This window comes from Pan troglodytes, chromosome X, assembly GCF_028858775.2.
Source record: "Pan troglodytes isolate AG18354 chromosome X, NHGRI_mPanTro3-v2.0_pri, whole genome shotgun sequence".
NCBI lineage: Eukaryota > Metazoa > Chordata > Mammalia > Primates > Hominidae > Pan > Pan troglodytes.
The window spans coordinates 31720659-31742977 of NC_072421.2; the positions used below are offsets into that span (position 1 = coordinate 31720659).

At 38.2% G+C, this 22319-nt stretch overlaps 1 protein-coding gene across 19 annotated transcripts in view; it reads right to left on the reverse strand.

Annotated features, from left to right (window-relative positions):
• Positions 1-22319, reverse strand: part of DMD (dystrophin) — a 2616526-nt gene that overhangs the window by 17775 nt on the left and 2576432 nt on the right. For all 19 annotated transcript variants that reach the window (XM_063804906.1, XM_063804905.1, XM_063804907.1 and 16 more), the window contains 2 exons: positions 10138-10381; positions 9156-9279 (listed from right to left, as the gene is read on the reverse strand). In XM_063804906.1, the coding sequence (XP_063660976.1) occupies positions 9156-9279; positions 10138-10381 (368 nt within the window). The remainder of the gene's footprint in view (positions 1-9155; positions 9280-10137; positions 10382-22319) is intronic.

A 22319-nucleotide genomic window follows, 5' to 3' on the forward strand; every position in this document is an offset into this window, starting at 1 on the left:
TAGCTGGGACTACAGGTGCGTGCCACCACGCCTGGCTACTTTTTTATATTTTTTAGTAGAGACAGGGTTTCACTGTGTTAGCCAGAATAGTCTCAATCTCCTGACCTCGTGATCCGCCTGCCTCGGCCTCCCAAAGTGCTGGGATTACAGGCGTGAGCCACCACGCCCAGGCTCATCTCTTTTTAAGAATGGAAATCAGACATCACATATGTGCATGAGTAGAAGTGAATCAACTCATTGAAAAATGCTTAATGCCTAATATTTTCTGTGTCAGAATATATTGTAAAAGTTAAAACAGCTAAATGAAACCTGAAGTTAAAGTAATACCATTGTAATATGTGATACTAACCCAGATTTTTAAAATGCCTTTTAAAAACCACAAAAGTTTAAAAACAGTAAGATTCTTTTATTTATTCAAATATTTATTAAAATCCAACTATATACGCCAGGCACTGTTCAAATGGTTGAACATTGCCTGGCATATTGTTCACTGAAGATATAGCAATAAGCAAACAAACCCCACCCACATACTCTCTCTGTGAAACTCGCATTCAAAAGGAGGCACACAGGCTTAACAAGTAAACTATATAGGTATTTTGAGTGGTGATGAACACTCTGAGGAGAGGGCTAGCAAGGGACAATGAGAGTCATCAGAAAGTGGAGTCTTGGAAGTCCTCATTGATGAGATGCAGTTGAGCAAAAGCTTTAAGAACTGGAGGGTATGAGTTGCACAAGTATTTGAGGGAAAAGTGCTCCAGACAGAAGGATTGGCAAATGCAAAGACTCTGAGAGGAGAGTGTGACTGGCTTCCTCAAGTACAGCAAGAAGTCTAATGTAGATAAAGCAGAGTGAACAAGAGCTGGGAAAACAGTACTTCCCTGGCCTGGGGATTTGGATTGGGCCACATAACCTGCTTTGGAAAAGGGAATGTAAGCAGGCATGACAAAAGTAGAGGCTTAGAATGTCTTTGAATGGTTGGGGTTGCCCGCTTGTGTTTATGTGCACAAGAAGCATATGGCCCAGGTAGCTTGCTAGCCCAAGAAGGATGAGAGACATGTTGAACACACCTGAACCCAAACCACAACTTGGTGTCAAGTCCAGCTGAGTGCCAGCAAAAGTTCAGCCAAACAACAGATGCGTGAATGAGAAATATGCAACTTGAGAATTTTGTGGTTATTTGTTATGCAGCAATAGCTGACTGATACACTGTTATGGGCATGAAACAAGCCAGATATAATATTTATGGCTTGTCTAATCATACACTATGTAGCTACAACATAATAGGTGTATTAATCCATTTTCACACTGCTATAGAGATACTACCTGAGACTGGGTAATTTATAAAGGAAAGAGGTTTAATTGACTCACAGTTCCAGATGGGTGAGGAGGCCTCAGGAGGCCTCATGATTATAAGTTTAGAATCATGGTGGAAGGCAAAGGGGAAGCAAGGCACCTCTTACATGGCAGCAGGAGAGAGAGAGAGACAGAGAGAGAGAGAGAGAAGGGGGAAGTGCCACACACTTTTAAAACCATCAGCTCTCCTGAGAACTCACTCACTATCACGAGAACAGCATGGGGGAAAACTTCTTCATGATCCAATCACCTCCCATCAGGTCCCTCCCCTGACACGTGGGGATTGCAAATCAAGATGAGATTTAGGTGGGAACACAGAGCCACACCATATTAATAGGCAACCTCAAAATATTTCTGACTCTAACAATAATACCTGTCATCACAAGCCCCTCATCACCAAAAACAAAAACACCTTTTCACTTTTTTCACTTATTCAACAAGAAAATACTTATTGAGTTCCAGTTGCACATTAGAGACCTGCACAGCCCTTATCCCTACTTCACAGATTCATTGCCTGCTCAAATAGCATACTGCTAGTCTTTGGGGGATTTTAAACTTAGTTGATGGCAATTCTTTAACACTTAAACTTGACTCTACTCCAAGGTGACTTCCACAAACATGCATAAATAATAGATGTCAGTGTGGAAGTGGTGAAAACAGAACACTTTTACACTGCTGGTGGGAGTGTAAACTAGGACAACCACTATGGAATACACTATGGAGGCTCCTTAAAGAACTAAAATGTAGAACCACCATTTGATCCAGCAGTCCCACTACTGGATATCTACCCAAAGGAAAGGAGGTCATTATGTGAAAAATATACTTGCATACTAAGATTATAGCAGCGCAATTCATAATTGCAGAAATATGGAACTAGCTTAAATGCCCATCAACCAACGAGTGGATAAAGAAAATGCAGTATATATGTGGTGTTTATATGTGTGTGTGTGTGTGTGTGCGTGTATATACACACACACACACACACACACACATACATACGCCATGGAATATTACTCAGTCATGAAAGGAATGAAATAATGGCATTCACAGCAACCTGGATGGAGTTGGAGACCATTATTCTAAGTAAAGTAACTCAGGAATAGACAACCAAACATTGTACTTTCTCACTTATAAGTGGGAGCTAAGCTATGCGGATGCAAAGGCATGAGAATGATACCATGGACTCTGGGGACTTGGGGGGAAGGGTGGGAGGGGGGTGAAGGATAAAAGACTACACATTGGGTACAGTGTACACTGCTCAGGTGATGGATGCACCCAAATGTCAGAAATCACCACCGAAGAACTTATTCATGTAACCAAACACCACCTGGGTTCCCTGAAAACTACTGAAATAATAAAAAGAGAAAAATAATGTTTTTTGGATTATTAGCTATTTGGTCTTCCTGGCTTGTCTGATTGTGGTCCAAATAAATCACTGAAACATTTTTTAAAATAAGGAAAGACATAGTCAAAGTTAAATAGTACCGTGATATAGCAAAATATGATAGTCTCCTTTAATCACTGCTGAAGTGAAGAAAAAAGAAGTGGGATGACTCAATTTAATCCGAGAAAAAAGAAAAGGAATGCTTTGCCATGGCAAGATATTCTTCAGTCTTCTGAAACATAACGATGGTTTCAGATCCCTTTCTTGAAGGGAAGATATCCCATCTGACTCACTTCCCTTTGATTCAAATGCTGATAATGGTTCTATCTGCTTAAAAAGTGATTTTAGCCAGAACCTACGCAGCCTATGCAGAATAGACACAAGAATTACTCCTGTGTTTTTGTCTGAATCTAAACAAATTATTTTCTCTTTTTTTTAAAAAGGAGCTGTGTACAAGAAATTATTTTTTCTTATAAAGGGGGCTGTGTATGAACAAATACGCCCACCAACATTTTTCTTTGGATTTTAACCAGTTTCCGACTTGATGTGTTATTATCTTAGTACTTGTGTATTTCCTGCCTTTCTCCAGTATTTTTTAGAAGAAAAAGCACAATGATGTATCCAATACCCAATATTTGGCTTCAATTAATTTTTTTCCATATGATATAGGACCGATGCTTTCAATTTCACACTTAAATTCTGTGTGTAACACCTTTAATATATTATGGTGTACAATGTTGTTGCTGATTATTAGCTGATCAGTTGTGAATGGTGGTGAAAGATACTGAAACTAGTAGCTAAATTTCCTAAACGTGTGGGCTGTTCCATGTGTACACAAGAATGTATTATGCTTGATTTCTAAAATATTAACTCAACAAGCACTTTACTGATTGTTTGTTGCACAGAGCGTCCTCATATAGTAACGACAATGAGCAAGACTTACATCCTGTCCTTAAGGAGCTTAAGTTCTAGGGAGTTGTAGGCAGAAGAAAGAAGTACTAGTAACTGGCTGAAAACATGGCTGGGTGTGGTGGCTCATGCCTTTAATCCCAGCACTTTGGGAGGCTGAGGCGGGTGGATTGCTTGAGGTTGGGAGTTCAAGAACAGCCTGGCCAACATGGTGAAACCCTGTCTCTACTAAAAATACAAGAAAAAGTAGCCAGGCATGGTGGCGAGCCTGTAATCCCAGCTACTCAGGAGGGTGAGGCAGGAGAATCGCTTGAACCCAGGAGGTGGAGGTTGCAATGAGCTGAGATCGCACCACTGCACTCCAGCCTGGGCAATAAAGCGAGACTCCGTCTCACACAAAAGAAACAACAACAACAACAACAAAACCAGAATGATATAATGCATGATTAAGTTCCAAAAGAAAACTCACTGAGTGAAAAGAAAGGGTGCTATATTTCAGGTTAAGAACATAATGTACTCAAGGCCAAAGAGCACATTTATTCTGTTGTCAAACAGAAGGCATAAAATGCTTAAAGAGGGGAATAATATGATATAATTTGAATGGTAGAAGAGGAACTGAAGTTTCTGGAAGATAGCTCAGAAAGGGAGAGAGACCAAAGGCAGAGGAACCAATTAGGAAAGTATTCATATTGTCTGTTCAGGTAACACATGATGAGGGCTAAATTTGGGCAGAAGTAGCTGAATTGAAGAATTTTGCTCTTTTTCATAAGTAGCAAAACACACTGACCTTGGTGACTGGATTGATGGTGGTGGAACATAGCTAAGGAAGGCAGGTAAAGGAAGAAGGTGTAGAAAATGACTTTTTATAGATTGGGAAATTGGAAGAGATGCTCCAAAGGTTGATCATGATTTCAGATTAGGCTATATTTTTATTTACAATTTTATCCAGAAGATGCTCAGGTGGGAGGTCTGGGCTGGAAATCTTGACTTAAGAGTTGTCAGCATAGCAGAAGCCAAAGTATGGAAGGAGCGCCCAGGGAGAGTGAAGAACGGTGAAGGGGATGGAGAATCTTGAGGAAAACCTTGATGTGATGTACTGAGGATACCTTACCTATATGGTAATCTGGCATAAAACATTTAACCCGAACCCAATCACTTGGATACAAGCAGACAAATTCAAATTGGGGGACATTCTACAAAACATCTAGCCCGACCTCTTCTAATATATCAATGTCATGAAAGATTTAAAGAGGCTGGGAAAGTGCTTCAGATTAAAGGAGACTACAGGGACATAACAAAATGCAAAGCTGCACCTTCACTGATCCTGAATGTAAAATATCGCTATAAAGAATATTAATTGGCAGAATTGGAGGTATTTGAATTTAAATTCTACATTATATAACAGTATTGTTCTTTTTGAGCATGATAATTGTGCTTATGTAAGAATATCTTTCATTTTAGAAGGCACATGTTCAAGTGTTTAGGGGTGAAGTGTTATGTATGAAACCTAACCATTGAGTGGATCAGTGAAAAAAAAAATCCACAAACTATATACACGCATGAATATGATTAAATATGCACGTAAAATATATACAGTATATAAAAATATGTTAACATACAGATATACATGTTAATCTAAATATATGCAATCCATTTAACAACACATGAATGTAAAAGTACATAAATAAATAGATATAAAGCAAATGTGGCAAACTGTTGAATTAATTGCAGTTTTGCCATAAGTTTGAAATTGTTCTAAATAAAAAGCTAGGGAGCCATTATGTCATAAACCTCAAATGTACATGATATAGTTTTTAAAAAGCAAAGGAACAGTTTAATTTTTAAATAAATAAAATATAAAATGCTTCAAAAAACAGTAATCTGGTGGAAAGTTAGGAGTCATCAGAGATAAGGAGTTGTCTGGACATCATAGATTTGTATATGGAGCCCATGAGAGCCAATAGGGGATAAACATTGTTAATTTCTATCTTGTTCTATATTTGCTTCCTCCAATAGAATGTACGTTTCATTAGCACATTGTCTCAGTAAGAACTGTACAGAATACAAATGGTACATAGAGACTCAGTGATAAGTATTTCATGGCTTGAGGAAATATGTTGACTCTTTAGACACATCACCTAATATGACTTGTCTCATGTTTCACTTAAAAGAAAATCAGTCATCGGGGTTGCATATTTAAAGAATGCAGCTCTATCCTATCCAGAATGTGGTTCAGCAAATCCCAGCCTTATATCTCAAACCTTCAAAGCACAAGTATATACACTGCATTTATTTAGACACCTGTGTGCATCCTTCAAGAAGACGGTAAGGTTTTTTTCCTTTTTAAATGAAGTTAGCTTATGCAGTTCGATATGGTTTGGTTCTGTGTCCCCATCCAAATCTCATGTTGAATTGTAATCCCCATGTGCTGCGGGAGGGGTCTGGTGGGAGGTGACTGGATCATGGGGGCGGTTTCCCCCATGCTGTTCTCATGATAGTGAGTTCGCATAAGATCTGATGGTTTAAAAGTGTGGCAGTTCTCCCCTCGCTTTCTCTCTCCTGCCGCTACGTAGCACATGCCTTGCTTCCCCTTCACCGTCCCCCATGATTGTAAGTTTCCTGAGGCCTCCCCAGCCTTGTGGAACTGAGTCAATAAACCTCTTTCTTCATAAATTACCCAGTCTCAGGTAGTTCTTTATAGCCGTGTGAAAACAGATTAATACACAGCTCAAGAAAAAGTACCTTTGAATTCAGTCTTTTCTTTCAGAGGACAAATTTAACAACACAGCTTATCCATTTTATACCAGCAAGTTATCTCTTAGCTTAGCCATTGGAATATAGCACTTTTGTCCTGGTATTCAGTTCTACCATGATCTTTTTTGCTCCACAGATCATCAGGACCACATCCTAATGTGCACTTTAATTTGAGTGCTCTAACGAGTATGCTGCCTATTCGCCATTGTCAACGACCTAAATAATTATTAATGCTTCTAAGCACCCAGGGCTCTGAATCTCACCACTAAAATATGTAACTTAGTTTCATATGCTTTACTTACTTAAAAAAGGGGGAAAATCCTGAAGTAGAAAAAAATAAGAGGTACTAAAGCTCAGTTGTTTTCAGAATTTACAGACTTTGCAAATGCATACAGTTGTTTTTCATGTAGTGTGTTATCATTTACAATCCCAACAGTTTATTAGCTATATTCAGATCTCAGGTGGAGAGAGATAATCTGACACACAGATTGCCTTAAATCATGGAGGTGTAGTAAATTCAGGAAAATAACCTCAAACATATCCCTTTCCTTCTCAAAAAAATCAAAACCTGGCTTTCCTACAAGGTTTGGCTTCTCCAGAGGAGGATGTGCCTCTTCCCACTGCTCCAGGTTCTTGAACTTCATCACATTTATTTCAACCACCCTGTCTCTTTCCTCAGAAATGTTCATCTCCTCAGAGCCCTCGTCCATCTTCTTCAACATCTTTTCCATCCTGATCTACCACTGTCGTCAGGATCTGGACCTCACCCCTCTGCTGATAAGCTCAGCAACGTTGGTCTCATCAACTCCATGAACTGTACTCCTTACCCCTCAGTGATCTCCAAGTAAAATCTTCAGCAGCTCGCTGGGAGGCACCATGTTAGATGTAGAAATTGCTTGAAAGTATTTTACTTCCATGATATCCAACTTTTGAATTTTCCCGACTGTGATCTCCAAATTTTTCGCCATAAAACTCACCCACACCCCTGACTTTTCCTTTCTGTCCTATCCATTTTGGTTAAGGCACTTTGCCTCCCTTTATTCTACCCTCATGGAAGAGCTCAAGTATGAAATGAATTCCTGAACACATCATCATATCAGGCAATAGAGCTGTAAGTGTATGGAATCAAGGAGTCACAGGTCTTTTCTATTCTGTGAGGTAAGATTGAGAGGACCAAGTATATAACCAGTTTAGGTCCCAGGGAAAAGTAAGGATAGAGGATGGAGCTGACTCCTACTGGGCCCTTTACAGAGAAAGAGAAATGAGGAAGGGGGACCAAGTATGTGTGGCCTTCATAAAACCCTCTATTGTCTAGCCAGACACAGCAGGAAAAACCAATGAGCAGCTGGCTAGGAACCCCTGTCCTAGCCATTCATCACCACTGTAAAATGCCCTACTCTTGTTTTGACCTTTGATCATTTATGCCTCATCAGCTCCACCTTTCTTAGAACCTAGTCCTAGGCAGAGAACATTGCTAAGAATGAGAACAGAACATGTGGACCATTTCCTCAACAAATTCATCCAACTTTTGCCTAAGGCTTCCTTCTTACTTGGTAATGTTTCAAAATTGTCTTCACTTTCCTTAATCTTCATTCATTTTAAGATTACCTAGTCTTTCATTTCATTGAAACAGAAGTTTTCCACCTTCCCTTCTCTTGGCCTAAAATGGTTTCTCAAAATTACCCAATGCATTTATAGTGACCCAATGGACTGTGATTTATTTTAATTTCCATTGAGCTCTCTTTAGCATTTCACCTTTTCGTCACATCTTCCTTGAACCTCCCTACTTATCCATCCTTTACTATCCCATTACCCAAATGGAGGTCTTCTCCAAGGCACTGGATCGAAGCACCTGTGTTATAGATTTTATTGATTTCTCATCTCACACCCTTCAGCAATCAATTCTATTAAACTCATTCTCAAATCTCTCCAGTTTGCCCACTTACTTCAAGTATAGATCTGTATCTTAATTTCTTTTGGGACATGACTTAGAAGACCTGTCAATTTCTCAAACACATTATGTCCACAATCAAAAGTTTCACTATCTTCTTCCAACCAAATCCTCTCCCTTCATTCCTCTTCTTACAATTTGCACTCAGTCCCCAGACCCTGGGAACTCTATTTTTTTTTTTTTTTTTTTTTTTTGAGACACAGTCTTGCTCTGTCGCCCAGGCTGGAGTGCAATGGTGCCATCTTGGCTCACTGCAACCTCCGCCTCCTGGGCTCAAGCGATTCTCCTGCCTCATCCTCCCGAGTAGCTGGGACTACAGGCGCACACCACCATGCCTGGCTAATTTTTGTATTTTTAGTAGAGACAGGGTTTCACCATATTGGCCGGGCTGGTCTTCAACTCCTAACCTTGTGATCCGCCCACCTCACCCTCCCAAAGTGCTGGGATTACAGGCGTGAGCCTCCACGCCCAGCCCCCTGGCAAGTCTATTTTTATAGAATAGTCTCACAGTCCTCTCCTCTCACATCTCTCAAGTGCAGGCCCTCAGAACTCACCAATCTTGGCCTTGGCAATTGCCTCCTAACTGGTCTTCTCATCTATACAAGTTTTCTGTGGGCCAGATAGAGCTGCCAGAATACACCTTTTTAGAATTTTCTTTTTAGACTTTTTTCACCTGGTATATGATTTTCAGTGGCTCCCTGATACCAAAATGAGTCAAACACTTACGGCCAAATATTCATGTCCCTGTAATACGACTCTACCTTTCTTCAGATAACAAAACCTGAGAGTAGCTAGGACACTTACCCATGGAGTCTGAAGTTTGACTGCCAACCACTCGGAGCAGCATAGGCTGACTGCTGTCGGACCTCTGTAGAGAGGTAGAAGGAGAGGACACCGTTGTGCCATTCACTTTGGCCTCTGCCTGGGGCTAAGTCATCCAAAAGAAAACAGAATTACTTTTCATAATAAACATACAAATGTATAAATTTCAAAATATTATAGACACTCAGGACTCATACATTTTGACCCTTCCTACTTTAGAAGCCCTCCCAAAGATTGTTTAATTTGGGATATTTCACTGTTGATATAATCCATGGATACTGTCTTTGTATCTGAATTGTGCTCCCTTATAAATTTGAGAAAAAATCAGAGCTACACTGGAATGAGACTATACATCATTACATTAAATAACTGGAAGATTTAGAAGGTCATGTGTGAATGATGAGACTATGTGAGATCTCAAAACTGTAATGGAAGATTCATATCTTTGTGAAGTATTAAGTAACAAGATAGAGAGAACATAATTGAAAAATTTAAAATTCCCAGAAAGCCAGAACTATGTCCAGGTAGGTCCTCTTACAGTGCAGTATCTTGCTAGGTTTTCGATGGAGGCTTAAAGAACTATGTGTTAGGGATTAGGAGAAAAAAACACAAAGGTATACCAGAAAATATAACTAATTGTAAATGAAATAGTTCCATTTCAAGAAGTGAAATATTCACTTTTAGAGAACTAGTGGAAACCTTTAGGCATTTTTTTCCCCAAGATGTATTTCAAATTGGTCAAGAAAAAACCATTTTGGTAGGAAACAATATTGGACAAATACAAAAAAGACACACTAGTTTTTCTGTCTCCTCTACTTCTATCCTTTGATACTATCACTTTGCAGGCACATACCAAGCACTTAAGAATTGATGCTTGTTGCACCTATAAAAAGTGCTCTCTGAGGTTTAGTTTTGTTTAAGAGGGAAAAATGAATGTTTGTAAAAATCCCATCTCTCTCCTCACTTGCTCCAGCAGCTGCCTTAGCCTATGTAACTGTGACTCCAGCTGTTTATTGTGGTCTTCCAGGATTTGCATCCTGGCTTCCAGGCGGCCTTTGTGTTGACGCAGTAGCTTGGCCTCAGCAATGAGCTCAGCATCCCGGGGACTCTGGGGAGAGGTGGGCATCATTTCAGGAGGGGACGGCAGTGGGGACAGGCCTTTATGTTCGTGCTGCTGCTTTAGACGGTCATATTCTGCTTGCAGATTCCTATTGGCATCAAAAAAGTAAAAAAGAAAAAAAAAGAAAGAAAAAGAAAAAGAAGAAAAAAAGTAATTTGAATATCATCACCAAATTTTATATACCATGGTAGCTAGATGCATCTGACTGCCACCGAAGAACAGCAAGCAAAAGAGGCACTAATGAATGGTTTTAATGATGACAATCTTACCAGTGCTAAAAGAACAAAACAAAATTTGAAGCTTTTGCCTGGTGTGTGAAGGGAGCCATGCTTTTCAATTTTTTATGTTACACTACAAGCCTCACGATTGGTATGTTCAGATAAGTAAGCAGCAAAGGATTTAATCACTTTGTAAATATTTCTTTATAATGTCATGAGATTAAAAATTTTATACCTCTATCAACACTTTGGTTTGCTCTAAACATTAGCAAATATTTTCAACAGAAATGTATAAGAATGGAGTAAGTATACCCATGTTCCTACCACCTCCCCTTGATAAGTTTATGATTTGCCATATTTTCTTCAAAAGTTTTTTGAAGAAAGAAAAGTTAACAGCCAAAGCAGAAGCTCCCTCACATGCCTGCCTCAACACCATACCATTCTCTCCTCCCCGCTGCCCTCAAGGAGATAATGCCACACTGAATTTCATGCCCAGTGTTACCATGAATGTATCAACAAATACTAGGTTGAGCTTAAAAAAGATGCTGATGTTTGCCTGTATTTTTCTTTCACCTACAAAAACACCCATTTTATGTGATTCAATCTAATAGCATTATTTTGCATGTTTTTAAACTTTAAATTTAAGAACTTCACATTTAAGAATATACATACCATTCTAAGAGTTGCTTTTTGCCTTCAACACCATTTTGGAGATTTCTCCAGGTCGATACATAATAGTTTGCTATTTTAACTGCCATAAGGTATTATTATTCTGTTGCTTGAATATGCCAACATTTTCCTGTCCATGGACATTTAGGTTGTTTCCAACTTTTCACTATTATAAACAATGATACAGTGAAATTCTTTTTTATACCTATCTCCTTGGATACCTGTTTAAGAGATTCTTTACAGAATATAGTTTGATGTGGAATTGTTGGATCTTAGCAACATCTTCAACATTGCTCCATGTCACCGAATTGCTCTGGGTGACAAATCGGTGCTTTTACCAATTTACTCTCGCTTCAGTAGTGAATGAGGTTTTCCATTTGGCCCACCTCCTCACCAAATACTTGGTGTTATCAGACATTCAAGTTTTAGTTAACCTGATGGGTGCATTTTAATTTGCACATACATCCCGGATTACTGGCAAGGTTAAACTTCTTCCATGTTAACTGGCTTTTCATGCTTCCTTTACCCATTTTCCTGCTGGATTGTCTTTTTCTTTTTAAACCTTTGGATATGTTCTAGATGCTAATCCATTGTTAGTTATGTGCATGGCAAATATGATCTCCTACCCTTATCTTAGTGTAGCTTATCTTTAACTTTGCTTACGGCATCCTATGGTATAAAATATGTAAATTTTAACATATCCCTGTATGTTCTCTGCTTTTTATGTTTTGTTCACGAAAATCTTTTCTTACACCTACATTTTAAAGTTTAAAATTTGGTTTTTCACATTTAGGACTTGAATTTACCCAGAATCTATTTTTGTGCTTGCTGTGAACATGCGATCTAATTTTACTTTTCCCCCATGGATAAACTATGAAGCCAGCCTCATTCATTGTATGGTCCATCTATTTCCCACTGATCTCTACCGATGCTTCTGCAAAACATCAAGTGTCCATAAATATACAGGTGTGCTTCTGAGCTCTGTATTCTAGTCTGTGGTTCTATCTGTATATCCCTGGTAGATCCCACACTCCAGCTTTAAATCAATTGATGTCTGATAGTCTTTCTCAGCCCACTTTGTTTTTCCTCAAAATTGTCTTGACTATTCTGACCCCTTTGATCTTCTCCATGATTTCAGTGTTTGGTTTTCCGATTTTATGAAAACGCTTGTTGAAATTTTGAGTTTGAATTACATTGAATTCATAGGTTAAACTGGGAAGAACTAAGTTCATAATAATTGAGTCTTCACATCCAAGAATGCAGTGAAGCTCCTTACTTACTATGGTCTCATTTTATGTCCATTAATAATGTTTTACTTGTTACTCTTTTTTTTCCTCTTGCTTTACAGGTTGAATAAGTCATTGATTTTTTATTTTTAATGAATACATTTAGGGTTATACATTTCCTCCTTGGTACCACTTTAATTATATACCAAAAGTTTTTATATACATCACTTGATTCAATTCAGTGCCTTATGTTTTGTAATTCTTACTGTGATTTCTTTTAACTTAACCCATAGTCATTTAGGAGCACAGTGGTTATATTTCCATTTTCACTTCTTAGTGCATTTCTAATTTAATTGCGTTTCAATCAAAGAACCCCTGTATGATACTGATCCTTTGAAATTTAGCAATACTTCTTTTTGTGACCTAGTTCACAGTCACTTTCTAAAAATGTTCATTGAGTACTTGAAATAATGTGTATTTTTCCATTGGAAAGATGGAGTCTCTAAATACATAGTGTGCTGATTTTGTTGTTAAAGTTGTCTATATCTTTATTAATTTTTGATTATTTGTAGCTATCAATTTTTGTTAGATGAGTGTTGAGATATATTTATGGATTTGTTAGTTTCTCCTTTTAATTCTATCATAATTCACTTTATATATTTCTAGACCTATATAGTTAGATGCACAGAAGATCCTCGTTGTTCTTGCACTGTTTCTAGGTAGTACACTTTTTCTTCCTAATAATGTTGATTGCCATAAATTTTATTCCATTTAAAGGTTTCTATGGTTATTCCACTTTCTTTTGGTTATATTTGGTTAATTTCCAAATAAATATAAACAGTATTAGCACATGTGAAGGTCCCAAATGCTTTAGGATTTACTGAGAATACAATTCCAATTGAGGACATTTCTGATATTTGATATCCAGTGACTGATTAGAACTCTTGACATCTTTCTTCTAGTTGTGATAAATACCAAAATAAGATGACATATTTCTGTTGTTCACAGATGATATTTCATCAGGTGAGAGAAATTCCTATCCACAAATGTGGGAGATCTATATCAATGAGAAAAGAGATGAAATGTAAGTAGGGAGTAGCCAAGAAGAGTTTTCCCATTGTCCAGTTTGAGAAAGCAAGATCATCTCATCACCAGGTCTGCTAAATATTTTCTGTTGTCCCATACTCAGAATGAACATTCCACAGGGGACAGCATGTCTTCCAAAATGCTCAGTTTCAAAAGGCTAGATCTCCACATGGAAGCAGAAAGAAAACCCAATCTACTCTGGTTTTTTTCTTTGTTTTGTTTTGCTTCATTTTTTCCATTCTACCTAGTACCTAACATTACAAGGTTTCCAGGAATTTATTTAAAGTCACACAGAAAATCAATGTATGATCTTTTTCATCTACAGAAATAGAATCTCCTATCTGTACTGATTGAAATCCTATTGCTATCAGCCTTCAAGGGTAGTTGTTTCTATAGTTTATTTCATAGCAATCTGCTTTGACAAAGCAGTGACGAGAAGAGATTCATCGAAGTAAGTACGCCTTCAGTCAGATTCTGCACACGGGTCCTCTGGGTGTGCACCAATGTATGTAACTGTCCACATTAATTAAATCTAATTTCTGACAACTTAACTGGCAATCAGTTCAATGTTTCTGTGAACTTGAAGCAGTATCCAATGTTCACAAGGTCTCATTCCATAGGAATTACTTTCTATTTTTCCCTCTTCATTAAAAGAAAACTTCAACAAAATGTTCTAACTGGCAACACTTTTTATGTAGAATCCTATTCAAATTTTTCTTTCTACCAGATTGGGGCAGCCATGGTGTTCCTTTTGAAAACAGTTTTTAGACATGGACCTCAGGATGGTACAACAAGCCATTACTGTCTTCCCACCTATTTTTCACAAAGGTGCTGACAGGAGACTGCCTTTTCTAGAGAGATCTTCCTTGGTATCTTGATCCTGTGGGTTTAGTTGTCCACAAGGCTCTTCTTTTATGATTTATTTATAAGGACCCTTGTTCAAGAGGCATGGTTTGGTATATACAACACATTACATTTCTGTTTTGGTGGTTTCCAGTGAAAAACAGAAAAGGCTCATTTTAATCAGCCAAAGCTGAGCTGTAAAGAATATCAATTGCTCAATGCAGGCCTTTCTTTCCTTCCCAGATGTTTGAAATTTCTCTTGGGAGCACATTTCCTTCAAGACTCACATCCTTCTTCAATTCTGGAAGATTCTCAGCTATGACAGCTTCAAATATTACTTCTCTACCATTTCCTCCATTCTCTTCTTCTGAAACCTCTCAAATATACTCCTAAATAAACCTCTAAATTCTAGTAAGGTATATTGTAGAGCCTGTGGTCAATTCTCCATTTCTCCTAATTGCTCATTTATATTTCTTATCTTTTTCTGTGAGTGTTGTACACAGTAACATTCTCAGCATCATCTTCTAATTCCCTTGCCTTCTCTGACAGGACAAAGTCTAGAATTTATCCTGTATATTGAGTTTAGTAACTTCAATGACTAGTTTTTTTGGCAAAGATATCTTTGTTTTTAGACCTAGTTACATTTCATCCATCTCTGTTTCTTAGTTTCTTGTTATTTTAGTGAGTGGTACCCCTTATTTATGCCTTTAAGCATCTTTTTTTTTTTTTTGAGATGGAGGCTGGGGTGCAGTGGCGCGATCACCGCTCACTGCAACCACCACCTCCTGGGTTCAAGCAACTCTCCTGCCTCAGCCTCCTGAGTAGCTGGGATTACAGGTGCCTGCCACCATGCCCAGCTAATTTTTGTATTTTTAGTAGAGGCAGGGTTTCACCATGTTGGGCAGGCTGTTCTTGGACTCCTGACCTCAGGTGATCCACCCATCTCAGCCTCCCAGAGTGCTGGGATTACAGGCGTGAGCCACTGCACCTGGTCTAAGCATCTTAAATGTAAGTAAAAATCTTTGTTGTAGTAGTCTATTATTTTGCTTTCTTCTAGAATTAATTCATCTTTTTTTTTTTTGAGATAGGGTCTCACTCTGTTGCCCAGGATGGAGGGCAGTGGCACAATTATGGCTCAATGCAGCCTCATCCTCCTGGGCTCAAGCGATCCTCCTATCTCAGCCTCCTGAGTAGTTGGGACTACAGGCATGTACCACCACTCCTGGCTAATATATTTTAAATTATTTTTTGTAAAGATGGCACCTCACTACATTGCCCTGGCTAGTCTCAAACACCTGGGCACAAGCAGTCCTCCCACCTTGGCCTCCCAAAGTGATAGGATTACAGGTGTGAGCCACTGTTCCCAGCCTAATTCACTTTTTGATGTTTAACTTGGGTGGGGGGTGCTATCCCATTTCTTCATGTATTTTGGATCGTGATTTGGAGACACATTTTGCAAGGGATGTTTTGCATGTGCATACATATGCAAGTGTATGTTTTCTATTATTCTCATGTGTGTGTACTTTAATATTTTCCTCTCTTTTTAAACTCATTATCTCTCTCTCAGGTGGTTTTATGGCTTCTCCCAGCCATACCCAGGGGCTTAGAGTTTAGAGCCACATCTGTTGGTAGTTTGCAGCTCCTACACTGAGTGATACAGAGATATCACTCATTTCATTGCCAGGCAGTAGGTAGATTGGTTCAGGTCCTGGTTTCAAGGCTGTGATGCTCTCTTTCCCAGCTGCGAATCTTTGCCTCTTCCCTCGGCTCTATGCATTAGGGCCATAGCTGCATATAAGCTGTAGACCCCTGCAGCGAACTGTTTCTTTTCATGTTGCTTTTAGGTGTAAGTGTGTATGTGTCTCTCTCTAGGTGTGTTTTTGTGGGGCTCTGATTTCAAATAGTAATCCTGGCTTTGGGCCACTACCTTGTAAGGAGAATTTTAATCCCTGTTACTACAGCATGAGCTGAAAGCCCACTAATTTAGCCCCACTTACGACTCACGAAGTCCTGTTTTGCTTTTTTTTTTTTTTTTCTTTCACATTTCTGGTCCACAGAGATGTTCATCTTGCTTTAAAGCCCAGCTATGTCTTTTTCATTTTTCACTCCACATATTATCTACCACTGGATAAATGGTAGGAGCAGAGAAAGATGCCTTCAAGCAAGAGCTAATGTTATCTTAATCAGAAGCCTACCAGGACACATTGATTTTGTAGATGTATAGTCAAGGTTCCCTCAGTATTAACTCAAGCCTTAATTCATCAGGCCAGGATTAAATGAGTCGAACAAGTGCTTTTCTTCTAAACAAACATATGACATACAGAAACCTCTTATTAAGCTCAATAGCAAACTTGATTTTGAGGGACTAGTTTTTCCTCCTGAAGCTCTGAGACAGGACAAGCTGTCATGATACGGATTCTAAAAGCCAGAAATGGTTAAAAGAGGTATCTTGGCCTGCAACCAAATGAAATAAGGTTTTTTGATTTGAGTCTAAATTCTCTTTTAAGGTATTTCTAAATGTTCATGAGAATTATCAAGAAGAACTGATGCTGGAGGGTTTGAACTAGAGATGATTTTTACTAAATGTTTTCTAATAAATGCAGTCATAGTCACAGAGCTGTGTTAGGGCATATTTTTGTTAGGGGTTGGGAAATTGAGCCATTTAGCCCTTATCAATTACGCATTTGAATTTTCTTATATTTAAAAACATCTATGCCAATACTTTTTGAGGTATACCATAATGTTAGTTTTGATGCAGTATTAACGTAGGGGAGATCATTCTCATAGATGATCAAGGTTCCCTCAGAGTTACTGTTCCAAGGTAAGTTATTCTAATGTTTTATTTTTATTTTTTTATTTTTTATTTTTTGAGACAGAATCTCGCTCTGTCGCCCATGCTGGACTGCAGTGGTGCGATCTCAGCTCACTGCAAGCTCTGCCTCCCGGGTTCACATTCTCCTGCCTCAGCCTCCAGAGTCACTGGGACTACAGGTGCCCGCCACCACGCCCGGCTTTTTTTTTTGTATTTTTAGTAGAGACAGGGTTTCACCGTGTTAGCCAGGATGGTCTCCATCTCCTGACCTTGTGATCCGCCTGCCTCGGCCTCCCAAAGTGCTGGGATTACAGGTGTGAGCCAACATGCCCAGCCTCTAATGTTTAACAAGTACACAATGTACTCGTTTGAACAGCTGTCAATTATATTATTACCAATACATATTTTGCTTTTCTTGAAGGTATACACGTACATCTCACCCCTAATGATTCTCTAATTGTTAGAATGTAGTCATGAAGTCATTTCAATACAGATGAATATATGTCAGTGATCAGACAACGACTCCACAGAGAATCTATTTACGTTCTTGATTATCTTGTAAATTATATTTCTCTGGTAGCTCCCTAAGGAACGTTAATTCAAATTCACTACACATGGCTTCTGTCACTACAATTTCTTCCTGTAGCCAGTCATCCTAAAGAAAAAGTCTTCCATCCAGTATTTCTTATTCTCTATAGAGCTAAGAATCCCCCCATTCTACAAATATGTAGATATATCTGATTAATTTTATGTCATAAAGAATATAAACTCTGTTGTCTACATACAAATTTACACTCAAAAAAACTTCCCAACCAACTAATGGACATAAGAGATTAATCAAATTGGCAAGGCTTGTTCCCTTAACTCAACTTGCTGAAAACATGAAAGCAGCTGGCCCTTTTAGCAATGATTTATGAGTGCCTCTCTAGCAATCATAACTATTATGTATGATAAAGAACATTACAACAATCTCTGTGTAATTTAATTTACAAAGGTCGAATGATTTCAGTGTAAGTCATCTACTCTTTAAATGGAGCTTCCCTACTACGTGTAGTTATATAGTTGTATGTATATAGTTGATATTTATGACATAAAGAAATGAAGGTCACTTTCCAGTGATCAATGTTTTCTTAACAGTATCATACATTTAACTGTATACCAAAGCATGAGCACACACAGGGATTATTTTGTAAAGTAGAACAACTACAAAGATTGCCATCTGAAAGGAATAGATCCAAAGAAATCTGGCTTTACCCTCATATAATATTAAAAGCAGCTAAATCATATCCACCAATCTAAATTCAGGCAAATGTAGTAAATCATACAGAACTATTACAGCAGCTATAAATGTAGCAAATTAGCATTTTTTTTAAATGAAAGACAAATTCTGCAAGCAAGATGAACTTTAAAAACTGGAAATTGCATTGAGCCCTTGAAATTACAATAAAGCTCAGTGCAATGGCTCACACCTGTAATCCCAGCACTTTGGGAGGTTGAGGTGGGAGGATCACTTGAGCTCAGGAGTTCAAGACCAGCCCGGGCAACATAGGGAGACACCCCCACCATCTTTACAAAAAAATTGAAAAAAATTAGCCATATGTCGTGACACATGCCTGTAGTCTCAGCTACTCAGGAGGAGGAGGCTGAGGTGGGAGGACCGCTTGAGTCTGGGAGGTTGAGGCTGCAGTGAGCCATGATCATGCCACTGCACTCCAACCTGGGTAACAGAGGGAGACTCCATTTTAAAAAAAAAAGTGACAATAAAATTTTACAGTACAGCTTTAGACATCTTTATCAAACACAAATTCAAAAATACCCCTAAACGAGGTGGAAAAAGACATTAATAAGGATAAGCTCACAGGGTGAGAAGACTATGCATATTTTAGGTCAGCCTTAAGCAAAACAGTAAAAATGGCAGGACCCCTCCAGGCTCTTGTTTCTACTCATTTCTTAGCACTGTCCCCCTTTAAAACATTCAGAGCCTTACTTCCAAGCCCTTTCCTACTGAAATTTGCTCAGTATAAAGGTTTTATATAAGACATTTACATTTTACTGGGATTTTATAATAAAGTGTCATTTCTTCTAGTGATATCTGCATTTTAAAACAGATGTCAAAGAACGTAAAGGAAAAAAATAAAAGCTTTGCCCCATCAGGGGAAAGGTTGAACAATGCCACCTTTTGACACGCTGCCTTTGTGGTGCCTTTCACCATCCATGGCTGAGGAGAGACTTAGAACAAGGCTTGAGAGATGGTCTTGGATTCAGAAGATCTTGATTTATGACTTACTTGCCTCTGCTGCTTGCTGAGGCTGGGCAACTGACTTAAGCACTAATTCAGTTATGAGGATTATTAAGCCAGTATGGTCGACATTCTATATGTCAAACTTTCTTTGAACCATGCCCAGCCCATACTGTGTTCAATAAATGTTGGTTACTATTATTATTGTTATTACTTCTTTCTCTATATATTATTTACTTTTTGGATTTAGAACCTCAGATGTGCTAAAAACTTCCTATAAAAAGAAAGCACTTAATTATCTGAAATGAAAGCAATCTACTTAGACCTACTGAGCTTGGCAGAACATATGCATATCTAGCGCTTAGAAAGTGACTAATCACTCAATATTTGTCCTGTAGATACCTGAGTTCTAGCCCCTAGCCACATTGTAGCCACCCCCAAATTTTGGAATTATTGTGTATCATCCATCATCTGTGCCTTAGTAAAGTTTATCACAGCTGAACATCTGGGCAAAATGAAATCACTGAGTTAAGATCACTAGGATGAGATTTCCTTGATTTGACCCAATACGCTAGGTATGTGATGAAACTGTCAAATTATAATATGTCCATGGATCATTGCTGAAATAAAATATGTGGACCAAGGGTACAGGGTTAATGTATCTAGGTGGAGTCTATTTTCTGGATATGTCCTTGACACATAGATCTGTATCTTGCTCAAGTTCCAAGAGACAGAACATGACAATATTAATTGGCTTCAGTTTCTTAATCTTTAATGACTGAGATGTTTTTCACAAATTCCTGATCAGGTGCTAATTCATTACTGTCTATAGACTAAATGTATTAATCAAAAGTTCAACACAAGAAAAGAAGAATTCATAAGAAATTTTAACCACTTATAACTGGAAATAAGACAGACTAACAAAACCTAAGACAAAAATGGCAGTGGCTGGTCATCATCAGCCAAAAGGAAAAACTAGGATTGGAGAGGTTTTAGAGGTGAAGAAGTCTAGTCCTCAGGAATAGTGCCATTGGGAAAAGTGTGTTTCCATTTTCAGACAAATACAGCAAAATATCAAACTTTCATTGTCTTTGATCAGCAAAAAGCCGTAACAGTCTCTAGAAGAATCATAATTTTAAGCTTTGTGTGTCCCGGCTTCAATCCCTCATGCGTAGTTAGACTTAGTCTTAAGTTCTCCCAATAACTTCAATTTGATGGCCTATTTTTCACTCCCTGGCATGCACTGCTATATACTCTTGCCATATATGATCCTATGGCCTCCTCTATTACAATGACAGAAACTATAGAATCTTTTTTTTTTTTTCTTTTTTTGAGACAGGGCCTTGCTCTGTCACCCAGGCTGGAGTGCAGTGGTGTAATCACAGCTCACTGCAACCTTGAATTCCTGGGCTCAAGTGATCCTCCAGCCCCAGCCTCTTGAGTAGTTGGGACTACAGGCAGGAGCCACCATGCCTGGCTAATTAAAAAAAAAATTGTAGAGATGGTATCTCCCCATGTTGCCCAGGCTGGTCTCAAATTCTTGGTCTCAAGTGATCCTCCCACCGCAGCCTGCCAAAGTGTTGGGTTTACAGGTGTGAGCCACCATGCCCAGCCCAGAATAACTTCTTTAAAATAATTACCAGTACTTGTACATGAATGTTCATAGCTGCATTATCCATAACAGACAATAAGTAGAAATAGCCCAAATGTCCATCAAGTAATGAATAGATTAAAAAATGTGGTATATCCATACAATGAAATGTTACTCAGCATTAAAAAAAGAATGAAATACTAATACGGGCTATAATATAGATAACATTTTAAAAGATTACGCTATGTGAAAGAAGCAAGTCACAAAAGACTTTATATTGTATTATTTCATTTACATTAACAGTCCAGAATAAGCAAATCCATAGAGACAGAAAGTAGATCAGGGATTGTCTACTGCTAGGGCTGAAAAGAGTAGTTGCAGGAGAAACGAGGAGTGACTTGAAAATGGGGATGGGATTTCTTTTGGGGGGTGACAAAAGTGTTCTAAAATTGTGCGCTGATGGTTGCACAACTCTGTAATTAATAACCAGTGATTACTAATACTGGTTAACCTATTAACTAATAATCAGTGACTAATACACTTTAAATGGGTAACTCCTATGGTACGAGAATTATATCTCAATAAAGGTCTTATAAAAAACTAAGTTCTAGATTCAAAATTTTATTTCTTATAGCACAAAAGGTATTTCCCCAGTGAAAACAATAAAATCTTATAATGCTTTCTCCTACTATGGAAAAATCAAGGTTTAACCCATGTACATAAAAGAAAAATGGTATGCACATGTCTTCAGAATTATCCGTGTGGACATTAAATATTTTCAGATGATGAGTTTTAAAAAGAGTCCAAAAATAAGCCCAGAAAATGCTTAAGTCTGGGTTAGCCTAAACAACTTGGATGGTTTCAGTCTAATGGAAAATGACATCACAAACTAAACAGGTATATTAAGGGATTTTGGGAAAGAAAATAATGTAAGAAATGAGAAAAACAAGGAGATACCTGAAAATCAACCCCAAAAACCCATCAAGTAACAGAAAAACTCCAAAGGATATTTACCCATTCATTTTTATAACACATTTATGTACCCAGTGCTGTGGAGATAAAGATATATGTAGGACACTGTCCCTTACCCTTGAAGAGCTCACATTCTAGAGTGTGGGATATTGTTTACTTCCACCATGGTAACAAACCTTACTCGAAGGCAAAAAGACTGGGAATCATGCTCACTGCTAAAGCTAAAAATACAGATATTTATCTTTGAAATTATCGCCTTGATTTACTAGGAAATTACAGGAAAAGAATCATATGGATTTACTTATGACTTGTAGTTACAACAGACAGACTAGCACCATAAGGTAACTCAGAATTTGGAGACACAAGAAAA